At 42.9% G+C, this 23006-nt stretch overlaps 1 protein-coding gene across 6 annotated transcripts in view; it reads right to left on the minus strand.

Annotated features, from left to right (window-relative positions):
* TACC2 (transforming acidic coiled-coil containing protein 2) overlaps nt 1-23006 on the minus strand; it is a 118785-nt gene that overhangs the window by 75266 nt on the left and 20513 nt on the right. For 4 of the 6 annotated variants that reach the window (XM_072130784.1, XM_072130787.1, XM_072130783.1 and 1 more), the window contains exons 4-6: nt 16236-16298; nt 4228-4382; nt 2489-2623 (exon numbers count right to left, since the gene is read on the minus strand). In XM_072130784.1, coding sequence (XP_071986885.1) covers nt 2489-2623; nt 4228-4382; nt 16236-16298 — 353 coding nt within the window. Of the gene's footprint in view, nt 1-2488; nt 2624-4227; nt 4383-14479; nt 14552-16235; nt 16299-23006 lie in introns of those variants that run through there. The other 2 variants (XM_072130785.1, XM_072130786.1) reach the window with 2 other exon arrangements.

Below are 23006 nucleotides of genomic sequence, written 5' to 3' on the forward strand. Positions count from 1 at the left end.
GGTCGTATTTGCCTGAGATCAAGTTTAGAGACTGCAGAGGGAACATCAATTCAGTTCAATATATACATATTCAAATACATATTTGGCATGTCATATTGAAGATATGAATCTCATTTTTTACAGAGATACGGGCAGTTAAAAATACAGATGGAAATGTGAGCTGCAGATAAAGATCCAATTCCCAACTATTGTTTTATCTGTCTGTTTCTTGGGTTTTATAGATCACAGAACCACAAGCCTGATGCGATCTGAAACATGACACATTGATGGGGCATTTATCTGAGGTATTTCCCTTTTTTTATTTCTTACTGTATATTTGCAACTCCAGTCCCGTATTATCAGGTATAAAAAAAACTTAAGGAAGAGTTGCAGAAGAGTTAGCAACATTTGTGATACTTTTTATCACACAGTGTCAGCTGCCTTATATTTCAACCTCTAAGATAAATCAAACAAAGATAAATGACACCCAATGTTTCCAGAAAGGACATTTAATACCCTACCTGAGGGGGCTAGTAGTTTAAAGGAAATCTACCATTTGTTTTTATGCATTACGAACCACACATACCTGTAGCTACACTGATGCATAAACATATCTTGTTTAATCCCTGAACTAAGTGGTTTTGCTGAAAATACAATTTAAAAATGATGATAATGAGGCTCTGTTGCTCCTGTGGCAGCTCCAGCTCTCCATCTCTTACCATAATTATGCACTTCTTCAGAGAACACTGTATTCACTGTGTTGTCCCTGACAGGCAGAAGTAGTCAATTGCTGCACTATGAGTCAACCAGCTAAGGTTGGTTGGACCTGTCTGGACAATTCAGGAAGCTACGTAAAACACAGCAGTCAGTATGCACCCAGCTTTCCCAAGATCCTGAAATGTTTAATTGTTTTTGAACAAAACCACGCGCTCGCAGATTTTTCTGCATCAGTGTAGATACAGCTGTGTGATCTCTTACCCTAATTATGCACTGCTTCAAAGAACGCTGTATTCACTTTGTTGTCCCTGACAGGCAGAAGTAATCAATCGCTGCACCATTCCCCAGCTGCTGTATATGAGTCAACCAGCTAAGGTTGATTGGTCCTGTCTGGACAATTCAGGAAGCTACGTAAAACACAGCAGTCAGTATGCACCCAGCTTTCCCAAGGTCCTGAGTTGTTTAATTGTTTTTTGAACAAAACCACTCAGCTCAGGGATTAAACAAGATATGTTTCTGCATCAGTGTAGATACATCATTATCTAGGTATGTTTGGTTCAGAATGAAAACAAATGGTCGATTTCCTTTAATGGATTAAAATTTGGTGATAGAGTCTCAGTGCCTGCCATAGCTTCATTTGCATGACTGTTTTAAAACCTCTTTTTAAATTTTTATTTTTTGCCAAAGATACCCCTATCGGGGTTTTTCCAAAATTCTGAAGAGCCAGTCAGACAAGTGATGATATTGCTTACATTCTGCATGTGATGGCTATGCAGCTTGTTTAGATGTGCTGATGAGACCAGAGATTGTCTCTGCTGTCATTATTTCTCGTCGGATGAAATTAGCAGTGGAGTGGACCAGAATATGCAAAGTACTAGAAATGAGGGGTGAGTATCAGGGTAGATCTCTACTGTGGATCCAATAATAATTTTTATCCTACAACTCAATGTGGCACATTGACTGAAAACAGTGTTGTCTGTACTATGTGCAGTTTGCCTGTTTTGTGTGCAGGGGGCGCCAGATTCAGAATTTCTGGAGCACGTCCGTCATGAATCTGGTGCCCCCTGTACTGCCCAGACAGAGTGTGCCACTTTCTTTGGTGCACCATTAGCATGTTGAATCTGCACGGACCGACTGAGCACTGGAACGCCCTCTTCAATGCACAAATTTGTGTCGTATAAAGACTAGTGCAGTCGCGACACAAAACACATGTAACACATATGTGGTGCAGATACTTCTTAAATAGCAGTTTTCACTAGAAAGATCGTGCAAATTCGAACACAAAACTGGCGCACCGCCCTTAGTAAATGTGTCCCAATGTCCTGGACATTCCATTAATCCCCAAACCTCACAGTGTTGGCATTTTCCATAGAAATAATCCGGCAATGGGTTACTGTAAACGGCATTCATGTTCCTGTCCATTGTAGGCCATGTCTGAATCAGGAATTAGTGCCACCAATGGATTATTTATCTCCGCTCTGTTTATTCTATGGATTAATTTCTACATCTTTGTTGCATTAAATATGTTACATGACGAATGTTAATACTTATCCCAGATTAGGAGAAGCAAGAATGTAGCAGGTTTGTACAAGGGCGATTCTTGGCTTGTAGCGGCAGCTAATAGAAGTGTCAGTGCAGCTATACCCAGCATGCAGCAGGCAGCGCGACAAGCTCAGACTATTCCCAAGTCAGGAATAATTGCATTTTTTCCTTTAAATAGTTCAGTCCAAGCTCACAGCTGTTAAGTAAAAAAACACAAGTCTCTTCAGAGTTCTGCAGATTATAATGATACCTGATGGTGCCAGGCTGGGAGCTCCGGCCAGATTCCTTATATTCCAGTCCCTCTATATAAAGATCAGGCTGTGGCGGTGCAGGAAGCAGCTGTCCTTCCTCGCAAACACCATGCGGCAATGTAACGTCACCGCTCCTGGGAAAATAAAGCGAAAGAGGTGTCCACGCTGAAATAACACTATGAGCAAATCAACACTTTTTTTTCCAGGTCCTTAAAAACTTTCCCTGTTTTGGACAAGTTGACAAGCAACAGATAGTCACAACCTCTGCAGCGTGTAACTTGTGAGAACATCAGCTCATATGGAAAGAATGAGGGAGACGATCCAATCCTACAAATTTCCATCATTTTCAAGGAAATGTGATGTCGGTTAAAGTCATATGGGGAGATTTTATCAGAAGAGAGCAAAACTGTTCTAGTTGCTCATGGCAACCAATCGGAGCTGAGCTTTAATTATATAAACAGCTGTGAGAAAATAAAAGCTGAGCTCTGATTGGCTGCCATGGGCAACTAGAACAGTTCTGCTCTCAGACACTTCTGATAAATTCCCCCCTTACTGTCCAAGTTCATCATTTATGCTTGGCAATTTTGTCGATTTGCTCAATTTTAACTATTGCATATTGACATTGTTGCTTCAGTAGCATTCGTTATTGAAGGAGTTGGTCATTTTTTCAAAACTTTATTAGGGTAAGTAGAATACCCTAATGGGGTCACCCATATAATACATACCCTGTTGGGACTGATGGGTCATGTGACTTGGGACTTCCTGTGGCCTTCTATGACCTGCTGCATTATGGCAGAAAGAAGGACAGTGCGGTCAATACTGTTTGCCCCATAACTATGGTTGGAGGGGGGGTACGGATGTCCTTGGCATGCTACTCCAACCTGTGTTATGGGAGTGGTTATGACAGAGAGGGCTTGTATACAGTAAAAACTGTAAGGTCCCCTCCATCCACAAGGAGACAGTAGGACACAGTTTTGTAATAGTGGGCACCCAGACTGTCTCCTCAGCACAGAGTTTGGCAGATATGATCCTGCAGTCTGAGGAGGCCCAGGACGTGTCGTCCTTAGTTCTATTTTCCAAACACACATCCAGGACTACTGGAGGAGCGAGAAGGTGTGGACAGAGCTGAAGAACGTTGGAAGCCTTTTCTCTGGGCCCCACGATTCCTTCTGTTCCTGGAGAGAAGCTACAATGATACATCAAATGTCTCTACATTCTACTGTATTGGTGTCCTCAGGACGCTGATACAATTGAAAGCTGTGACAGAGTTTTTTGTTTGGGCACCAGGTCTCTGGAAGGTTCGCCATCACCGGTATAAGGCATAGATAAGGTGCTTTAGAAACATAAAAACACAGTTGTTCGTGGTGCACAGTTTGCCCCTTAAGGAGCTACTCACGGTATAAGACCGGTCCACACAGTCTTTGAAAAAGTCTGGATTTTTTAAAATGGATTTTTGTGAGTATGATGAATTGGAATAAATTTTAACCTTATTGGAACGTACCACACCATCTGCCTGCATATTTTCTTCCAGTTACAATACAATTAAAAGAGGAGAATGAGAGTGCGATGGTGCTAGTCTGAATGGTGACATACTTTCAGCAGGAGAAATTGAAGATTGGTGCTGTTCATCGAAGTTTTAAGATAAAATAAGAGGGAGAAGAAGAATCCTTGGAGCTCCGGTCATAGTGAAAATATTTTTCTCTATTTTAGTGGGCTTTAGAAACATGCCTGATCTTACCTTGAATTTGTTTCAGAAACACTGAGGTTTTTAGAAAATAATGATGGAAAAAATTCTTCCTCTTTCAGTTCTTCTCCCACCTCTTGTCCTTCGTGGTAGCTGCTAGGATCCCACTGAGGATATATTACCGGAATGTCTAGAGATGGAAGAAATTCCTGTGGAAGAGAAAAACATAAATATTTGTCAATATGATCCACCATACTGTTCTTTACTTAAAATGGAAAGTTAGAAGAGATATTGTGGAAGACGAGGCACTTGGTACAAATTCACCTTTAAGAACATGTGAGAATATACAGAAAAAATGTCAAAGGAAATCTAACATCAAAATCAAGCATGATAATCCAGGAGCACTTACTCATAGATCCACGCACCATGACTGTGGTAATCTTCTTATATTTGTTTTCCATGGCCTCCTTCCTTCTAAAATCAAATTTTAAAATTATGCCAGTGAGTCTGAAGGCCTCTAGGGGCATTACCAGAGCCCCTTCATGCTGCAACTTCACAGGCTGTAACACTGTCTCATTCTCCCCCTGTTCCCTCTGCACTTCCCCTTCCTTATGTATGATGTAACCTCATGGCAACAGAGGAGGTTTAGCACACAGTGGGAGATGCAAGTGTAACAGCTTGGCAGCTTCAGCAGGGAGGAGCTCTGGTAACACTACCAGGAGTCCTTTATGCTCATTAGTAATATTTAAAAAGTTGAATTTAGAAGGAAGGAGGCCATGGATAACAACTATAAGAAGATTACCACACTCACAGTGTCTAGATCTATGAGTAAGTGTCCCTGATATATTATAATGATTTACTTTAACTGGTTCACGATCGCCCGCCGTGCATGGAGAGGGCTCATAGCCGGTAAGTCTTTGCTGCATATTGTTATCACCGCGATCGCTGCCGGCAAAGCTGCAGGCCATCTTGCCTAGGTTCGGCAATCCGACGCCATGACAGTCTCGGGTCTTCCGAAGACCCGAGGCTATTTCGTTTTAACCCCTTCGTTACAATGTGCTGATAGCACATTGTAATGAATGAGGAAGAAAATCCCCATATACTGCCATACTGTGGTATGGCAGTATATGATAGGATCGATCAGACAACCTAGGGTTAAAGTACCCTAGGGAGTCTGAAAAATAGTAAAAATAAAAAAAAAAGTTAAAAAAAAAAAATTATAATAAAAAAAACCTAAATTCAAATCGCCCCCCCTTCAAACCATTAGTATATTTTGATAGATCGGGCATTTTGGGACCCGTCGATACCTAATGTGTTTATGATTTTTTTGATATTAGTATATCAAAATATACTAATGGTTTTTAACTGCGTTTAACCCCGTAATGAAAAAATAGCGCCCAAAGTCGAAAATGCCACTTTTCTGTAAATTTTGTACAGGAGGTTTTAATTTTTGTAAATGTATGAAAACATTATAAAACCTATACAAATTTGGTATCCCCTTAATCGTACCAACACAAAGAATAAAGCAGACATGTCATTTGGGGCGCACAGTGAAATACGTAATATCCAAGCCCACAAGAAAACGGCGCAATTGAGTTTTTTTCAGCATTTTCACTGCATTTGGAATTTTTTTCCCGCTTCCCAGTACACGGCATGGAATATTAAATACCATCACTATGAAGTGCAATTTGTTAGACAGAAAACAAGCCATCACAGAGCTCTTTATGTGTAAAAATAAAAAAGTTATACATTTTTGAAGGTGGGGAGTGAAAAATGGGAATGAAAAAACAGGAAAGGGCCCAGTCCTTAACCGGTTAAATCCTTTACAAAGTGTCATCATAAGTGTCTATATAGTATGATATTTTACACTGCCTATGTCTGCTGTGTGCAGGTTGTCCAGTGTATATGTATAATATTCAGAAACCAAGTCAGATGGTAAAAAGTAAGTAAGATGCTAAACAACCCATACAAAGATCAAGAGGAGAGCAACTAGTTATTTTTAATAATGCGCCGCTATAAACGTAAAAACCATTACTGGAGTGGTTCTTTATGAAGATATAGGGGCTTATTTACTAAAGGTCGCAGATCACACTTTCGTCGGACTGTGCTCCTTTTCGGGGCACAGCTGCGCTGGCTTTCATGCAACAGAAATTTGGGGGAGTGCCATCTGACGATCCGACTGATTCGCTTCAGTATTTAAGATTCAAATTGTGTCGCACTTACAAGCAAAAAGAAGGTGAACTCTGTCGGACCTGAGCGCGAAAGCGACACATGCAGGACATCGGGCGCAGGATCATAGTGAATCGCGGCACAGTGCATTATACACGGACAATGCACTTTCTGTGAACTCCGCGGACCGGGGAAATAAATGTGCCCCATATTGTCTTATCCCACTAGTTAAATGGCTGCACCAGTATTGGTGGCTGAAAATTTGTTTTAAAAAAAAAAGTATTTTTTAAATAAAAAAATCCCAATATTGAAACCCTTATATCAATAGGGAAATACTAGTTTTTGCATATATAAACTAAACATGATGAAAAGGGTTATTTCCAAATCAGGAGTGTCTTTTGGCTTGATAACAAAAGTATCTGAACAATGCAGGAGCCAAGGGGATCTCTGTGAGTTCCATGTTTCGTGGTTTCTCCTAATAAGGCAAACAAGATTCATGTCACTGTCAATTGATAGAGAACAAGTGCAGAGAATACAAGAGCTGGAGTTACTGGAAACTCAAAGGTCCACAAGGCAGAAGTCCTCATGTATGGAGTGGATACTGGGGATAAAGGCAGCATTGTGGGATTGTTTGTCCTTCCCACGCTCTTGTATCCCAGAAGAGGTCTCCATGTAACAATCTGTAACCACATGTAAAAACTTCTCTTCCCTAAACGTCATTTCCCTAGTAATGGCTTTATTTTTTACCGTTAATGCATGAGTTTGTAACAAATTGCAAAATGTAAACATATATACCGAAAGTAGAGGCAGCCACCGAAAGCAACTGGTAAAAATAGGACAATGGACAACTTACTCTTAAAGGGAACCTGTCATGTCATGTGACCAGGGTGATGTCATGTACGGTCCTTTACCCAGTAACATTAACATCTAACCCTTGTATGTATCTCATCACATGGAGCGTCGTCCGGACTAGGCACTCCCGGTGATTGGCGCTGGCCACTTCTGGGTTGTTTTTTAATCCAGCGGCTTCCATCATTCCTCGGCGGACCTTCAAGCCATTTCCTTGAAGAGAAAGCCCTCCTGTGAATCCTGCGTTTCTGGGAATCCTGCGTTCCTGGGAATCCTGCGTTCCTGTGTGCCAGTCTGTTCCTGTGTTCCTGATCTGTGTGCCAGCTCCTGCGATTCCTGACGTGAGTCCTAGTGTGCCTTCCGGTGCTGATTTCCCACTGTCGCCCTGGGTACAGACTGTCTCCTGTATTACTACCTTGGCAGCCACCGCGGGCTAGTTGCACCTGTGGAACGACCTGGTGGCGCCCTGCCACAGCAAGTCCATCCCGCTTTGCGGCGGGCTCTGGTGAAGACCAGGTGCCAGCTAGTCCCATCTAGGGCCCATAGACTCACAGCCCTGACACGTCTGTTATATGGATGGTATATAGGATCAGGCTAGGTATAATGGAAATATTAGGAAATATTACTACAGGATTGTTTGTAGTCTGTAACCATAGAGACTCTCCTTAGAATTTAGATGGAAGATTATATGAGATTTTGTTAAATTACAGTTGCATAGTGTTTGATTTTGAACATGAAATATGATGCAAAAGTGAACATAGCCGTCGCTGACAGCTGCCACATTTGAATAGATAACAATATTCAAAACACGACTATCTGTTGCTAATGCTCAGGATGAAGTGGAGCAGCTGCGAGGCCCAACTCAAAGACCTTAGCTTCAGTCCTATATTTTGTAAATCCTTGTAAGACAGAGAATAACCCTGTATTATCATAACTGCTTCCTAAAATTACAATTACAATATCTACTTTCAAATCATTGCCAAGCAGAATTGCAAGGCAAATGATAATAATGCAATTTTAGGTTTCAATGTAAGTTTCCCTATTTCAGATGCTTGTTACTGCTGTCCTATCCACAGGGAGCATGTTATGGAGCAGGAAGAGATGAGCAGATTTAATAGTGTTCTATCTGCATGCAGTATGTTATAGACCAGGAGGAGCTGAGCATATATGCATAGTATCCTATGTGCAGACAGTATGTTACAGGGCCATAGGAGCTGAACAGATTGTACATAGGGTCCTATTTGCAGGTAGTAGGTTATAGACCAAGAGGGGCTGAGTAGATTATACATAGTGTCCTATCTACACGCAGCATGTTGTAGGCACAAAGGAGCTGAGAAAATTATACATTGGGGCTCATTTACTAAAGATTCCGCGGACCACAAAGACGTCAGATATTCCAACGATTACCGATTTGCGCCACATTTAAAAGGCTATTGTGGTGCACGTGAATGGATTTTTGCGCAATCGCGCCAGCTTTCATGTGACACAAATTGGGGGCGGGCCTTCAGACGATGAAACTGATTCGGACAAACCGTGGGATTTAACTTTAAAATTGTGTCGCAAGCCAAGCACTTACATACACCGGGGGGGGGGGAGATGGTGAACTCCAGCGGGCCTGATCGTGCACAATCTTTGTGAATCACGGGAGAGTTCATCCTCGTCGGACATTCCAGATCAGGGATTGCGCATGGACCGGGTAAGTAAATGTGCCCCATAGTGTCCTATCTGCAGGCAGCATATTAAAAAGCAAGCAGTGCTGAGCAGATTTAACAATTTTATTCTTAGGGTGCTGTCACATGATGCGTTCTGGGTCAGTTCTTGGTGCGTTTTTAAACACATTGAAACGCATGCATTTTTACATGTTTACTATACATTTGGCTGGTTTAACCCCTTAACACTCAGCGTCCGATATATCGGACGCTGAGCTGATGCAGGTTCAGCTCTAGATCTGAGCCGTACCGGCATCGGGAAACACGGGGTGCCGGATGTAACATATAGAGTGGGCTCCGATCGCGGGTGCTTAACCCGCTAAATGCCGCAGTCAGTGCGACCGCGGCATCTAGCATGCTTCTGGGGGATCTTTCCCCCACGATTGGACCCCCCGAACCATTTTCAGGGGGGGGGGGCGCCGATCGTTGCTGTGCCATCACTGGGGTCCAATCTGGACCCCTGTGTTGCCTGCAGGCACTGCCAATAAGATGGCGTCTATGACGTATAAAAGATTGTAGTTTTTTAGGGGCGTTGTGTAGAGTTGTGCTGCATGGAGCTGAAGACATTTGACTATGAATTCAGTAGAGATAATCCATGGCCGGGAGAAATCGTAAAGAAGTTCTCTCCCTGATTGGGAAGTTCATCACCTGTAAGGTACAAAATGTCACTAATGTCTGTGTTATTGATTGATACTAGTGTTGTAGGTGGTAACATTGGCAAAGGGTGGGGAGCATTTTCAATTTTCGCCTCAGGCTAGAATCGGTGTGTCTGCTGGTGTCCTCTCCAAAGGGTCAAGTTGTGTGGCTCTCCTCATCTATAACCATATCCTAAAACCTGAACATGGAGGATTTGTGGTTTCTAAAACCCTGCCTAATAAGACATGCAGATATCCTGTGTAATGTTAGAATCACTGTCTTCTGGTTAGTGTGGTCTGACATGCCTTAAAACCCACAATAAGAGCATGGAAATTTTCTGTCATTTTCTGATTATTAAAGACACCGCAAGATTTTCCAGTCGGTCAAAACAGACATTGGGGAAGAATGATTTTCATATAAGCCAGAAATCCCACAAAAATGTCTGTGGATCTGTTGACCATGTTATTGTTATATGAAATATTATCATAGCTGAACATGGCCCATGTACTTCTATGGTCTCGTATATATAGTACTGTATATAGAGCCCTGTGTGTGAGCTGACTGCCCAAGCGAACCCCCTAAGCCACACCCCCAATCACTCCCTGGCCACGCCCCAAATTTTAGCCATATTAAAAATAATAAAAATCATAATTTAAAAAAAAAAAAAATATTATCCTCATTGGGATTTGAACCCAGAACCTGCAGTGTCCATGTACAATAATAACACAGCGCCTCAACCCACTGAGCTATAACCTCTGTGATTAACAAGGGGAGAATTTTGGTAACTAAGAACTATATACTGCCTTGGTATATAGGGAGGGATCTTCTCAGATTATTGTAATTATTGAGACTATTATTATTATTATTATTGAGATGATTATTATTATTTTTACCATTATTAATAATCATCTCCATAATAATAAAATTTATAATAATAATAATAATAATAATAATAGTCTCAATAATTACAATAATAATCTCTGAGAAGATCCCTCTCTATATATCAGTGCATTAGTCTGTGTCACAGTGTAACAGTGGCAGATAACATGTCTTACTTACCAGAAATCCTCAGCTCTGTATCACTGGGCTTATAGCTCAGTTAGTTAGGCTCCTGTCTATGGTGCAGAGGGTCCCAGGTTCGAATCTCAGCCTGGCCAAAACTTTATTTAATTTAATTATATAATGAGCTTGTGTCTGGGGAAGACCTGGAGACCATATATGGACAGATAGAGATCTGAGCTGATGACGTGGTCCCTGCTCTCTCCACTAAGCCGACACTTCTCTGAAAAGGATTCCCTGCCCGATGTCTGCTCTGGGGAACCCTAGGAGATGCAGTGACCATATATGGACAGATCTGAAGCTGATGACGTGGTCCCTGCTCTGCGCTAAGCCCGACACTTCTCTGAAAAGGATTCCCTCCCGATGTCTGTAGAAGCAGAAAAACTGCATGTGAACCTACTCACAAGGTCCAGAACATCATGGGGAAAACTTGCATGTAAATCTGCATGATTTGTATGCGTGTATTTCAGGTGGATTTGTGTCATGTGTATTGTGTTCTTGATACGAATCTGCATGTGGTAATCTTCTTATTTTTGTTATCCATAGCTTCCTTCCGTCTAAAATCAACTATTAAAATTATGTTAATGAGTCAGCAGTTTTCTGGGGGGGGGGGGGTATTACCAGAACACCTGCATGCTGTAGATTCACAGTGCAGGATCACTCCTTCCTCTCCCCCCTTGGCACCTTCCCCTCCTCTGCCTACTGTAATCTCACATAGTGGCAGGGGGAAAAGTTATTGCACAGTGCAATAGTCTATGAAGCTACAGCACAGAGGGGCTCTGCTAATAAGCCACATTGATTATGTCCCTTGTGGCCCCTGTAGCTCACACTGCTCTTTGCTGTGTTACACTCTAATTATAAAGAGGCTAATAAGAAAGTTAGTATCAGATAATGCCCCTAAATCCATTACACACACTTATCTTCCACAGATTATGGGTTCAGGGCAGGGGCATAACTTGAGGGTGTGCAGAGTGTGTGGTCGCAACCGGGCCCAAGTGGCTTAGGGGGCCCATAAAGTGTCACTTTCCTATATGAGAAGAGTAGTACTATAAACAATACATTATAATCCGGGGCCTGGCACAGACTTTGCACTGGGGCCCATCAGCTTCAAGTTACCCCACTGGTTTAGTGAGAATTTCTGGAAGCCATTGCAAACTGCTTAGCAGCAATTAAGACATCTACAGGGAATATGACAGCTCATTTATCTTTGCCAGTTAATGCCACATTTCTGTGGGCAACCTCAACTGGAAAAGGTCTACTTATGGCTCTCAGGGGAGAAATTAACCAGCTGTACCCATTGCAGGAGATCCATTAGTGCTTCCAGAAGCTTGTCATGGCACGGAAGAGATTGGATAAGTGAATGAGAACACACATGGGGAGATGTATTATGAGGGGTTTTAATGGCAGTTTTGCATTACTTGTATTTGCACCAAATTTATCAGGCGGCTCACAATGTCTTATTCAATGTATGATATTTAAGATGTATCGAGGCATTACATATAGTGGGTTACTTAATGTCACCGTGCACACTATTATTCTCCGTTCAATGGTATTATCTTATCAGGTTTTGTAATCTTTTTATCTAATGTTATGGGCAGCTGTATGACTCGCCTAAAGAACATCCCACAACTCTTCAGAAAGAGAACAAGGAATTCATTCTGAACCCAGAACAACATGTGTTTTTGTAACATGCACTTGTTTTGAAAATAAAAAATGTACAGAAGAACTAAACAAACAGTCCGTAATCCTACAAATCCGACATTTCCAAGGCTACTGAAAGCAGTCCATCACACCCCAGAGTCGATGTGCAGTTTTTAGAAACCCTGAGCGAAAAAAAAAAGAAAATCCTTCATTCTGCTGCTGACCGAAGGGATCAAATAACTTCTACTGTGTACTAATATTTTCCAGTAGCTGTGCCAATGATAATCTATTCCAGACAGTTCTTCATGTGCAGGCAGCAATGTCTCCTCTCCGCCCTGGCACAGACATTTATATGACACCTTCCACTGTTCTAAGTAGAATTAAGACCATATAAAACAATCAGCAAGAAAAACCTATCATTATTCTGTTGTGTTCTCTGTAGTTAAGTGCATGTTGCAAAACGTAATGGTGCTACCGCAATGTAGCCATGAAGACTTTTATGTCCTACTATGTCCTACAGGCTAACTTCATCTCTGCTTCAGAAGCTTTACTAGATTTCATCAAAAAAGCCACACAAAATGTAGTAAACCCCGAAACCGGACCTATTTTGTTATGGTTTAAATATTACATCAGGTGCCGTTCTAATCTGTCATACAATGATACTTGCTCTGTATTTTGGTGTTATGTAGAGAAGATCAATGGAAAATACCCACAGAGATGTGCATGGTAGACTCCATCAAACCACCACCATAGCATACAGGCTCGGCTTAAGTAGACCCCTAGGCGACAGAGACTCAGTGGGCCCCTTTGCAGTGAACTTACATTAAAAATTCAGATACTAAAACAATCTCATGTTCCCTAAACATTCCCTAGCTTATCATACCAAACAATCCCCTCATTTTATATAAAGCTCCCCTCACTCCCTATGGATTCATTAGATACAGCCACTCACCCCCATGGCTTATGTGTGCCCCCGCCCCTCCCCAGGAGCTCTGGGCCCCAGATGTTGCCCTCTTATGGCCAGTGCTGGCACCAGCCCCGACAACATACACACATGCACACTGCAGACTCTTTTTTAGTATATCCACAAGGTGGAAGGTCCCCATGTTAATGGCACCCTCTGTGTTCTCATAATAGACAGCCAATGTCCACACAGTAGTCCCACTAAAGCCAACATGAGTCCCAAAAGCAAACCTTAGATTAGAGAAGCGGCTATGGGGCTTGTGGGTCAGCAGATCTAAATGGCAAAGCTGGTGCAGAAGATCTCAACGTCGTCTGATGGAGGGCAGGTAGTTTGAGCACAGATAACAGCAGTGCGATCATGAGAATGGGGGTCCCATCTGAATGGAGTGGCAGAATGAACATGTATTCAGCTGCTCCATTTATTCTCTGTGTTGAACAACAAGCCCCGCTATGTGAAGGGATATACAAGAGATCCATGATCTCATGATCAGGAAGGGCTGCAAAGGGTGAAACCAACAATCAAATAGACTGTAAAAGCTTGTAATCAGGGTCCTTACTCCTATTGTTCCATATGATGGTTTGTGCTCTGTAATGTAGTATTATATTTGTATGCGTCCCTTATGATTTGTTTGTGCTATATAAATAAAGATATATTTTTTTAATCAAATCTTTTTTTATTGATTTTTCACATTTTTTACAGAAATACAGATCCCCATCCCTCCATCCTTCCCCAGAGACAAACACTCTGGACAAGATTATTATTATTAATAGATATACCCAATCCAGTGGATAGGGGGCAACTTGAAATTAAACTACCCATTTAAAAAAAATGAAATCCCAATAGAAACAATACTGGAGCAATGTACCAGCAATGTAAACAACATAGAAATTGCATCCAATAAACAAATATGTCCATTTACAGAATTAAAAGTCTGAAGCCAACAAACATCAAAGACGTCCTTGATGTGTCCAGCTCAGCTGCAGTTCTGGCACATGTCCCTCACAGCGTGTACTTCTAATCCCCATCATAACATGTGGGATCTCTAAGCAAGGAGGTGGGAGGATCAGACAATGAGCCAAAGTCAGAACTATATGTCTACAATCTTACTGAAAGCAGTGACAAACAGTCCTTGAAAGAAGAGGGACACTACACATTCAATGCACAACTACAAGTCACAAACAGCCCTAGGTTAAAAAAATAAGATACTTGTAATATCAAAATAGAAAATGAAATGCACTAAAATAGTGTAAATGCTATAAATCTATAAAATACATGGTACCTCAGTGTGACAGAGATGAAAGATACGACACGGCTCCATATAAGTTACCTTCTCCTAGGGTCCTGGACAGGGAGTGACAGGATACCACAATGTATGTGAATGCTGGGTATTGGGCTAAGATCATTCCAAAGATGGTGGAGTCGAATTGCGAAAAAAACAACTGTGAGTCTGTCCAAACATGGGCAGTGACAGGTCAGACAGGGGACATCCAGAGAGGACCCTGGTATTCACAGCAGTCAAAGGTCAGGATGTTCCAGAACCCACAGATTGTGTTGGAAACAATTGTCATAGAACAACATTGACCAAATACAACAGATCCAATATCAGTGATGTTAAAATGAATGCAAAGCAAATCACAGTGCAATAAAATGTAACTAAAATGATAGTTTTATGTTATGTTCCTACAGAAAGAGAACAGTGTATAGGAACAGTGTATTGTAAATGGATTGGATGACTCAGGCACTACCAAGGTATACGAATGTATGTAAGCCAACGCACCCCAATAGCTATACAATCCAAAGAAAACAAGAAAAAGGTGGGAGGCGTACACAAAGCTAGACAGAAATAACAAAAAATGTTTATTGGATAAGTAACAATTTTAAACACAATCAAGACGGGACAACAATAAATATAAAAACACTTAAAAAGTACACTAGAGGGGTGTACAAATCTGCCAAGGGCCAAGTTGCCCTAAAAACCCCTACTACAGTCTGCCAAGAGTAGAACTACAGTAACCATACGGACCACAATATGAATAACTATATATAGATGCATTGATCCCTACATGCCCAACATATACAATACCATGTTGTCGTAGAATGAGACAATAAAGCAAGGCAGGCAGGTGTAAGCAGAGAGAGGGGGGGTGAGTGGGCAGATCCGAGTGGGTGGGCAGACCCCACGCGTATCGTCACCTATTCGGTGACACTTACCCCTGAGGAAGTCACCGAATAGGTGACGATACACGTGGGGACTGCCTACCCTACCTCGCTTTCTGCCTACACCTGGCTGCCTTGCTTTATTGTCTCATTCTATGACAACATGGTATTGTATATGTTGGGCATGTAGGGATCAATGCATCAGAGCTTTGTTACATTGTTCAATTGCACTTTTCATTCATCATGTTTTGCACTTTAGCTCTATATGGTTATTCATATTCTGGTCCTTATGGTTACTGTAGTTCTACTCTTGGCAGACTGTAGGTGGGTTTTTAGGGCAACTTAGCCCTTGGCAGCTTTGTACACCCCTCTGGTGTACTTTTTAAGTGTTTTTATATTTATTGCTCTCCCGTCCTGATTGTGTTGAAAATTGTTACTTATCCAATAAACATTTTTTGTTATATTTCTGTCTAGCCTTGTGTACGCATCCAACCTTTCTCTTGTTTTGTTTTGATACAGTGTTGACTCATGCATAGACCCCATATGGAGTCACACTGTGTTTATAGGGTTTTCCCCATTTAGAATGTAATAATACGCCGTAAATATCTCAAGGACACAGCTACTACTAGTTTGTACTATATTCACACACAGCTCCAACCCTGTTTCTATGACATATTATAGAACCTGATAGCCTGGTATTTGATAACATTATATCATCTGCTTCTTACAAAGTTACATAGTTAGAAGACTTGCAGTTATTAAGGTAGCAAGCTGGTGAATTTCTCCGAGCCAAATCAGGTTAATAGAACAGCATTAAAAATGTAACAAATCTTCTGTATGTCAGTCTACTATAAAGCTTGTTAGTATATCACACTTACCTCCTGGACATCTTCCTCAGCCGGCTGTGTGTTGGTGTTGCTTGGGTTAGATGTGGGCTCTTGCTGTAAACGGATATTGCGAATGTTATTGAGATGTCCACATATCTAATGCCCCTGATAAGACTCCATGTGATTCTGTACGGTCAGTAATAACATCCCCCAGCAATTTCAATGTAAATGATTTCAATGTAACCCAAGTACTGTAAATCAGTGTAATATACTAGCCTTCCACCTGAGGGCGCTGCACTACAGAGCTATTATTTGTTTCTATTGAAAAGTCAAAAACAGATTTTTACATTACAGACATATGGAAAACTACTGACAAGTTTGTAACAATTCAAAGGATGTTACATAGAGCTCATGTGATCATAGAAATGTATGTATAATACAATGTGTAATTACAAAATAACTGGTAATTTCTGCAGTCTGCAGGTGCACAGCTCGTTAATATCATGGAGAGTAATCAGTGCGATACAAGAAGATGTGTGACCATGGTCAGATTTCTCTCCAGTGGAAGCAAACATAAAAGCTTCCTTTGGAATGACAGCAAGCAGAGCTCTAGAAAACTGTGGGGAATTGATACAGAATGTATATTGGAAATTTGTCTAACTTTTCATTATTCAAACAATAGCAATTACTTGTTCATATGGGAACACCCCTTTAGATGGGACCTGTCACCACATTTTAATAAATACAGCTAGTGACAGGTTCTCATAGAGTCCTATTAACTAACTGATACCCTTCTTTTACCTAAAAAATGTAACCCAGACATCCCCATGAATCATCTTTACCTTACATTACAAGGCCCCTCCTATCTACTCCTCCTCATGTCCCCTGTATCTTCCCAGCATTTTATGTGACCAGTGTGACATCATCTAAGATCCTGTTACATTTGCAGTGTCCCCCCCATTTAAGTATCTGATCACATGATATCACAGCAGGCTGCTGTGATTTCATGTGATCAGATATATACATTAGGTAGATGTTGCAGATGTAACAGGACCTTTTATGAGTCATCCTGGTCACATAACTTTAAGTGCCCAATGATGTAACAGAGCTCTTCTCTTAGTGTTCCATACAGCAGAATATAATAGCCTTATGCACACGACCGTTTGGTCTTTTCTGTTCTGTATATGTGGCTGTATTCTCGCCGTAAATACGGGAGGTATTGCAACAGTATGGCAATGTATTGCTCCGTATCCGTATAAAATACAGTGGGCTAGCAAATGATGGATGACTGACTATTGGCTGCCTGACAGAATGCCCCTCCCACTGGTTCTGGATACAGCACATATATAAGGCAGCATAAGGTGCACAGCCGTATGCAGTACAAATTTACTGCATTGACTTCTATTGGCGTATGAAATGAAAATATGCTGAAAAATAGCACATGTTCTATATTTTTATACGGCTCACTTACAGTACATGGATGGCCGTATTGCCCGTTGGAATGCATGGGGCCATAATACAGCCAAATATATGGCTTTTTTTATACGGTTGTGTGTATGAGGCTTCAGAGCTGTCAATCGTAAACTAGGAGGAAGGGGATGTACAAGTCAATTTTAATATGCAGGACTCACTTAGTGTGAATGACTTACATCAGGTGAGGTGCATATAAGTTTACAGACTGATTTGTGTAACATTGCAGCCATGGAAATGCAAATTTAGGGATGAGGTCAATGCTTGTTAATCATAGTTTCGAAGCCTTTATTTTGGATGGGATAATTTGCATGACAGGTTCTCTTTAAAGAAAACCTTCTTTAAAAATCCATCATGATAAACCAGAGACACTTACTTATAGATCCAGGCACCGTGACTGTGGTGATATTCTTATATTTGTTATCTATGGCCTCATTCCTTCTAAAATAAACTTTTAAAATTATGCTATTGAGCTTGAGGCATTGTCCTAGACCCTTTATGATCTGATCTGGTTTTACATATTGTCAGGGATGCCCCCTTCTGTACGTAACCCTCTCACATTTGGTTGTGCCAATAACAAGGTTACTTCTAGTATATGCAGCTACAGACAACACAGGAGAAATCCCTACTTGTTACATCCAGTGACTGCAGGTGACGCGTCTGACATCTTCTCCATTATACATCATCACATCTTATGTTTCTCATTGCCCCTGTGGCTTGGTTCCCTGGCAGTGTTATCCTAACAATCTCCCCAAATACTGAAAGGCTGCGCTCACACGTTTGTCTTGCATTTAAGCAACACCAGGTGCGTGTTACCCATCACATGTGTATTACAGGAAACGCAAATGAGATCAAACCGAGGCCTGTCCTAGTGACATGTGTGAACACACTCCAAGAAATGTGCCCCACACAGCCCTCCAGTAAGTAATGTGCCCCACACGGCCCCCCAGTAAGTAATGTGCCCCACACAGCCCCCCAGTAAGTAATGTGCCTCACACAGCCCCCCAGTAAGTAAAGTGCCCATACAGCCCCCCAGTAAGTAATGCACCCACACAGCCCCCAGTAAGTAATGCACCCACACAGCCCCCCAGTAAGTAATGCACCCACATAGCCCCCCAGTAAGTAATGCACCCACACAGCCCCCAAGTAAGTAATGTGCCCCACACAGCTCCCCAGTAAGTAATATGCCTCACACAGCCCCCCAGTAAGTAATGTGCCCATACAGCCCCCCCCCAGTAAGTAATGTGCCCACACAGCCCCCCAGTAATGTCCTCACACAGCCCGCTAGTAAGTAATGTCCTCACACAGCCTGCCAGTAAGTAATGTCCTCACACAGCCCCCCAGTAAGTAATGTGCCCCACACGGCCCCCCAGTAGTTAATGTGCCCCACACAGCCCCCCAGTAAGTAATGTGCCTCACACAGCCCCCCAGTAAGTAATGTGCCTCACACAGCACCCCCAGTAAGTAAACTGCCCATATAGCCCCCCAGTAAGTAATGCACCCACACAGCCCCCAGTAAGTAATGCACCCACATAGCCCCCCAGTAAGTAATGCACCCACACAGCCCCCCAGTAAGTAATGCACCCACACAGCCTCCAAGTAAGTAATGTGCCCCACACAGCTCCCCAGTAAGTAATATGCCTCACACAGCCCCCCAGTAAGTAATGTGCCTCACACAGCACCCCCAGTAAGTAAACTGCCCATATAGCCCCCCAGTAAGTAATGCACCCACACAGCCCCCAGTAAGTAATGCACCCACATAGCCCCCCAGTAAGTAATGCACCCACACAGCCCCCCAGTAAGTAATGCACCCACACAGCCTCCAAGTAAGTAATGTGCCCCACACAGCTCCCCAGTAAGTAATATGCCTCACACAGCCCCCCAGTAAGTAATATGCCTCACACAGTCCCCCAGTAAGTAATGTGCCCACACAGTCCCCCCAGTAAGTAATGTGCCCACACAGCCCCCCAGTAATGTCCTCACACAGCCCGCTAGTAAGTAATGTCCTCACACAGCCCGCCAGTAAGTAATGTCCTCACACAGCCCCCAGTAAGTAATATGCCTCACACAGCCCCCCAGTAAGTAATGTGCCCATACAGCCCCCCCAGTAAGTAATGCACCCACACAGCCCCCCAGTAAGTAATGTGCCCACACAGCCCCCCAGTAATGTCCTCACACAGTTTGCTAGTAAGTAATGTCCTCACACAGCCCGCCAGTAAGTAATGTCCTCACACAGCCCCCCAGTAAGTAATGTGTCCACACAGCCCCCCAGTAAGTAAGGCACCCACACAAACCCCCAGTAAGTAATGCACCCACACAGCCCCCCAGTAAGTAATGTGCCCACACAGCCCCCCCAGTAAGTAATGTGCCCACACAGCCCCCCCAGTAATGTCCTCACACAGCACGCCAGTAAGTAATGTGCCCACACAGCCCCCCAGTAATGTCCTCACACAGCACGCCAGTAAGTAATGTGCCCACACAGCCCCCCAGTAAGTAAAGTGCCCACACAGCCCCCCAGTAATGTCCTCACACAGCACGCCAGTAAGTAATGTGCCCACACAGCCCCCCAGTAAGTAATGTCCCCACACGGCCCCCCAGTAAGTAATGTGCCCACACGGCCCCCCAGTAAGTAATGTGCCCACACAGCCCCCCAATAATGTCCCCACACAGCCCTCAGTAAATAAAGTGCCTCACACAGCCCCCAGTAAGTAATGTGCCCACACAGCCTCCCAGTAAGTAATGTGCCCACACAGCCCCCCAGTAAGTAATGTGCCCACACAGCCCCCCAGTAATGTGCCCACACAGCCCCCAGTAATGTCCTCACACAGCACGCCAGTAAGTAATGTGACCACACATCCCCCCAGTAGGTAATGTCCTCATACAGCCCCCCAGTAAGTAAAGTGCCCACACAGCCCCCCCAGTAGATAATGTGCCTCACACAGTCCCCCCCAGTAAGTAATGCACCCACACAGCCCCCCAGTAAGTAATGTGCCTCACACAGTCCCCCCCAGTAAGTAATGTGCCTCACACAGTCCCCCCCAGTAATGTCCTCACACAGCACGCCAGTAAATAATGTGCCTCACACAGCCCCCCAGTAAGTAATGTGCCACACACAGTCCCCCCCCCAGTAAGTAATGTGCTCACACAGCCCCCCCAGTAAGTAATGTGTCCACACAGCCCCCCAGTAAGTAATGTGTCCACACAGCCCCCAATGTTCTCCCCCTTCCCTAGTTCCTATCATGTCTCCCTCCTCTAACCTCACAGATACAGCTCTGTGCACTGCTTTCCCCGGTAGGTCATGTGATCATGACATCATCACAGGTCCTTCAGCCTCCGGAACTACTGGAGGCTAGGTCCTTTCAGGGGAAAGCAGCGCCTGCACTCGTTCTCATCACGATCTGTGTCCTCAGACACAGATCTTGATGAGAGGGAAGGAATCTCCTGGCAGCGGGGCAGATGCCCTGCTGACCCAAGGAGGTTCAGGGGACTGGCCAAAAGATCTGGGGCACAAGCCCCGGATCTTTTGACCTAGCGACGCCCCTGCATACTGTTTTTGGCTGTTTTTTTTTTAACTGAACTTTTTCCAATCATATTCCATAGTCTTTGCCAGAATCCTCTGAATGGAGGGAGCTGTGATTCTGCTGTCCTGCAGTATTTGATCCCTGGAAAGTTGAGTGGTTTCATTCTGAAGCTCTGTGTTAGACTTAGCTGTGGGCTCAATGATGCAGGGGATGATCAGATAGTTGCTGGGGTGGCGTCAAGGAACTAGATAAAGAGCTAATCCTCAGTTCACTCAGGGCTGGTTATACTTTCTCCTTTGACCTGTAGTACTCTGTTTTTTTTTTGCTTGACTGAAAACCCTGAACTTGTATCTTAGCTTGTATCCTGCTTAAACCCAAACCAGATCCAGAACCTTGACTTGGAATCCTTTATCCTGTCTTACATGAAACCTGATCTGGCTCCCCGAACTGTGTATCCTACCTGATCTGGAACACCGAACCTTGTGGTAACCCTGATCCTGTACTCTGAACCCTGTTTCAGAGCCTGCACTCTATTCCTGAGTTTTTACCCTGTCTGTTCCCTGAAACTCATATGTCTGTATATTTATCTGAAACAATGACAGTAATGTAATGTTTTAATCATGAGTTGAGAGTGGAGAATATTTTTGGCATCACTAAGGATGAAAAAGTCATAATATTTTTACCAACTACTCATTTTTATACAAGGGCATCTGTAGTAATTTACAATGAGATTCCTCATACGCTGCCACTCCCATGCTGGCATACGATTGCAGACATGCCCTCTTTGTTGCACCGTATACATTAAGAGGCTTAGGCCTCTTGATGTATCCAGTGGGCAGGCATGGAGCGGGAACTCTCCATGCCCAAGCCTTCCTCTGGCCGCCACACCCCTCTACCCCCCCCCCCTCCATGCACACATGGCGTAGAGGTGGCATATTCACTATTTTAATAGCAAATTCTTGCATTGCCCTAGAATTTGCTATTATTTCACTGCTTTTACGCCACAAAACTGAAGTAGAAGCAGTTATAAATCTCCCCCTCTGTTTCTATTGGAAGCTGAGCCTTTTATGCTGAAGACTCTTTACAGGCATGTTACAGATATTGGTGAGCCCAGTCCTGGTCTTTCATTTTACAATCCTGATAACTCACCTATGTCACCCTTTCCACTACTGTGGTATTTCCCTCTACAGACAGCTGATAATTCCCTATCTGGGTAGGATAAAAGTCAGCTTTATACTTTTCACATTATTTATCTGCCATGGCAGGTAACAACTGGGAGAAAGTAAAGGGCTTCAGTTATTCAAGTCTCCTCCTACTCTGCACCATCTACAAATAAATAGAGTATAGTTTCTAAATTCAATTTACATTTCTTTTGAAATATTTGATTAGAAACTGTGATTTTCACTAAAGTCATCATCCTTGCAGGAAATGCTCATGCACAAGTGCTGAGGAAATTTGAGTGGGAGGGTGCCAGATCATAGAGGGGCTAGGGTAGCCCTTCAGGCTCATTAACATAATATTAAAAGTTGGTTGTAGAAGGAAGGTGGCCATGAATAACAAATATAAGAAGATTACCACAGTCACAGTGCCTGGATCTATGAGGTCCCTGGTTTATCATGATTTTGATGGTAGATTTCCTTTAAAGAGGCAACATTAGGTGAAGTGTTCTTTGACTTAAGCATACATAGTCTGCAAAACTGGAGCCTGATTGAAAAAAATGTTAATTTTATTTGTTGTAAACCAGCCATCATACCAATCGCAAAATCTTTTGCTCAATATCACTGGGTGTGTGGAGAGGGGGGACGTGGGGATATAGGGAACTGTTAATCCA

Source organism: Engystomops pustulosus, chromosome 11 (genome assembly GCF_040894005.1).
Source record: "Engystomops pustulosus chromosome 11, aEngPut4.maternal, whole genome shotgun sequence".
NCBI lineage: Eukaryota > Metazoa > Chordata > Amphibia > Anura > Leptodactylidae > Engystomops > Engystomops pustulosus.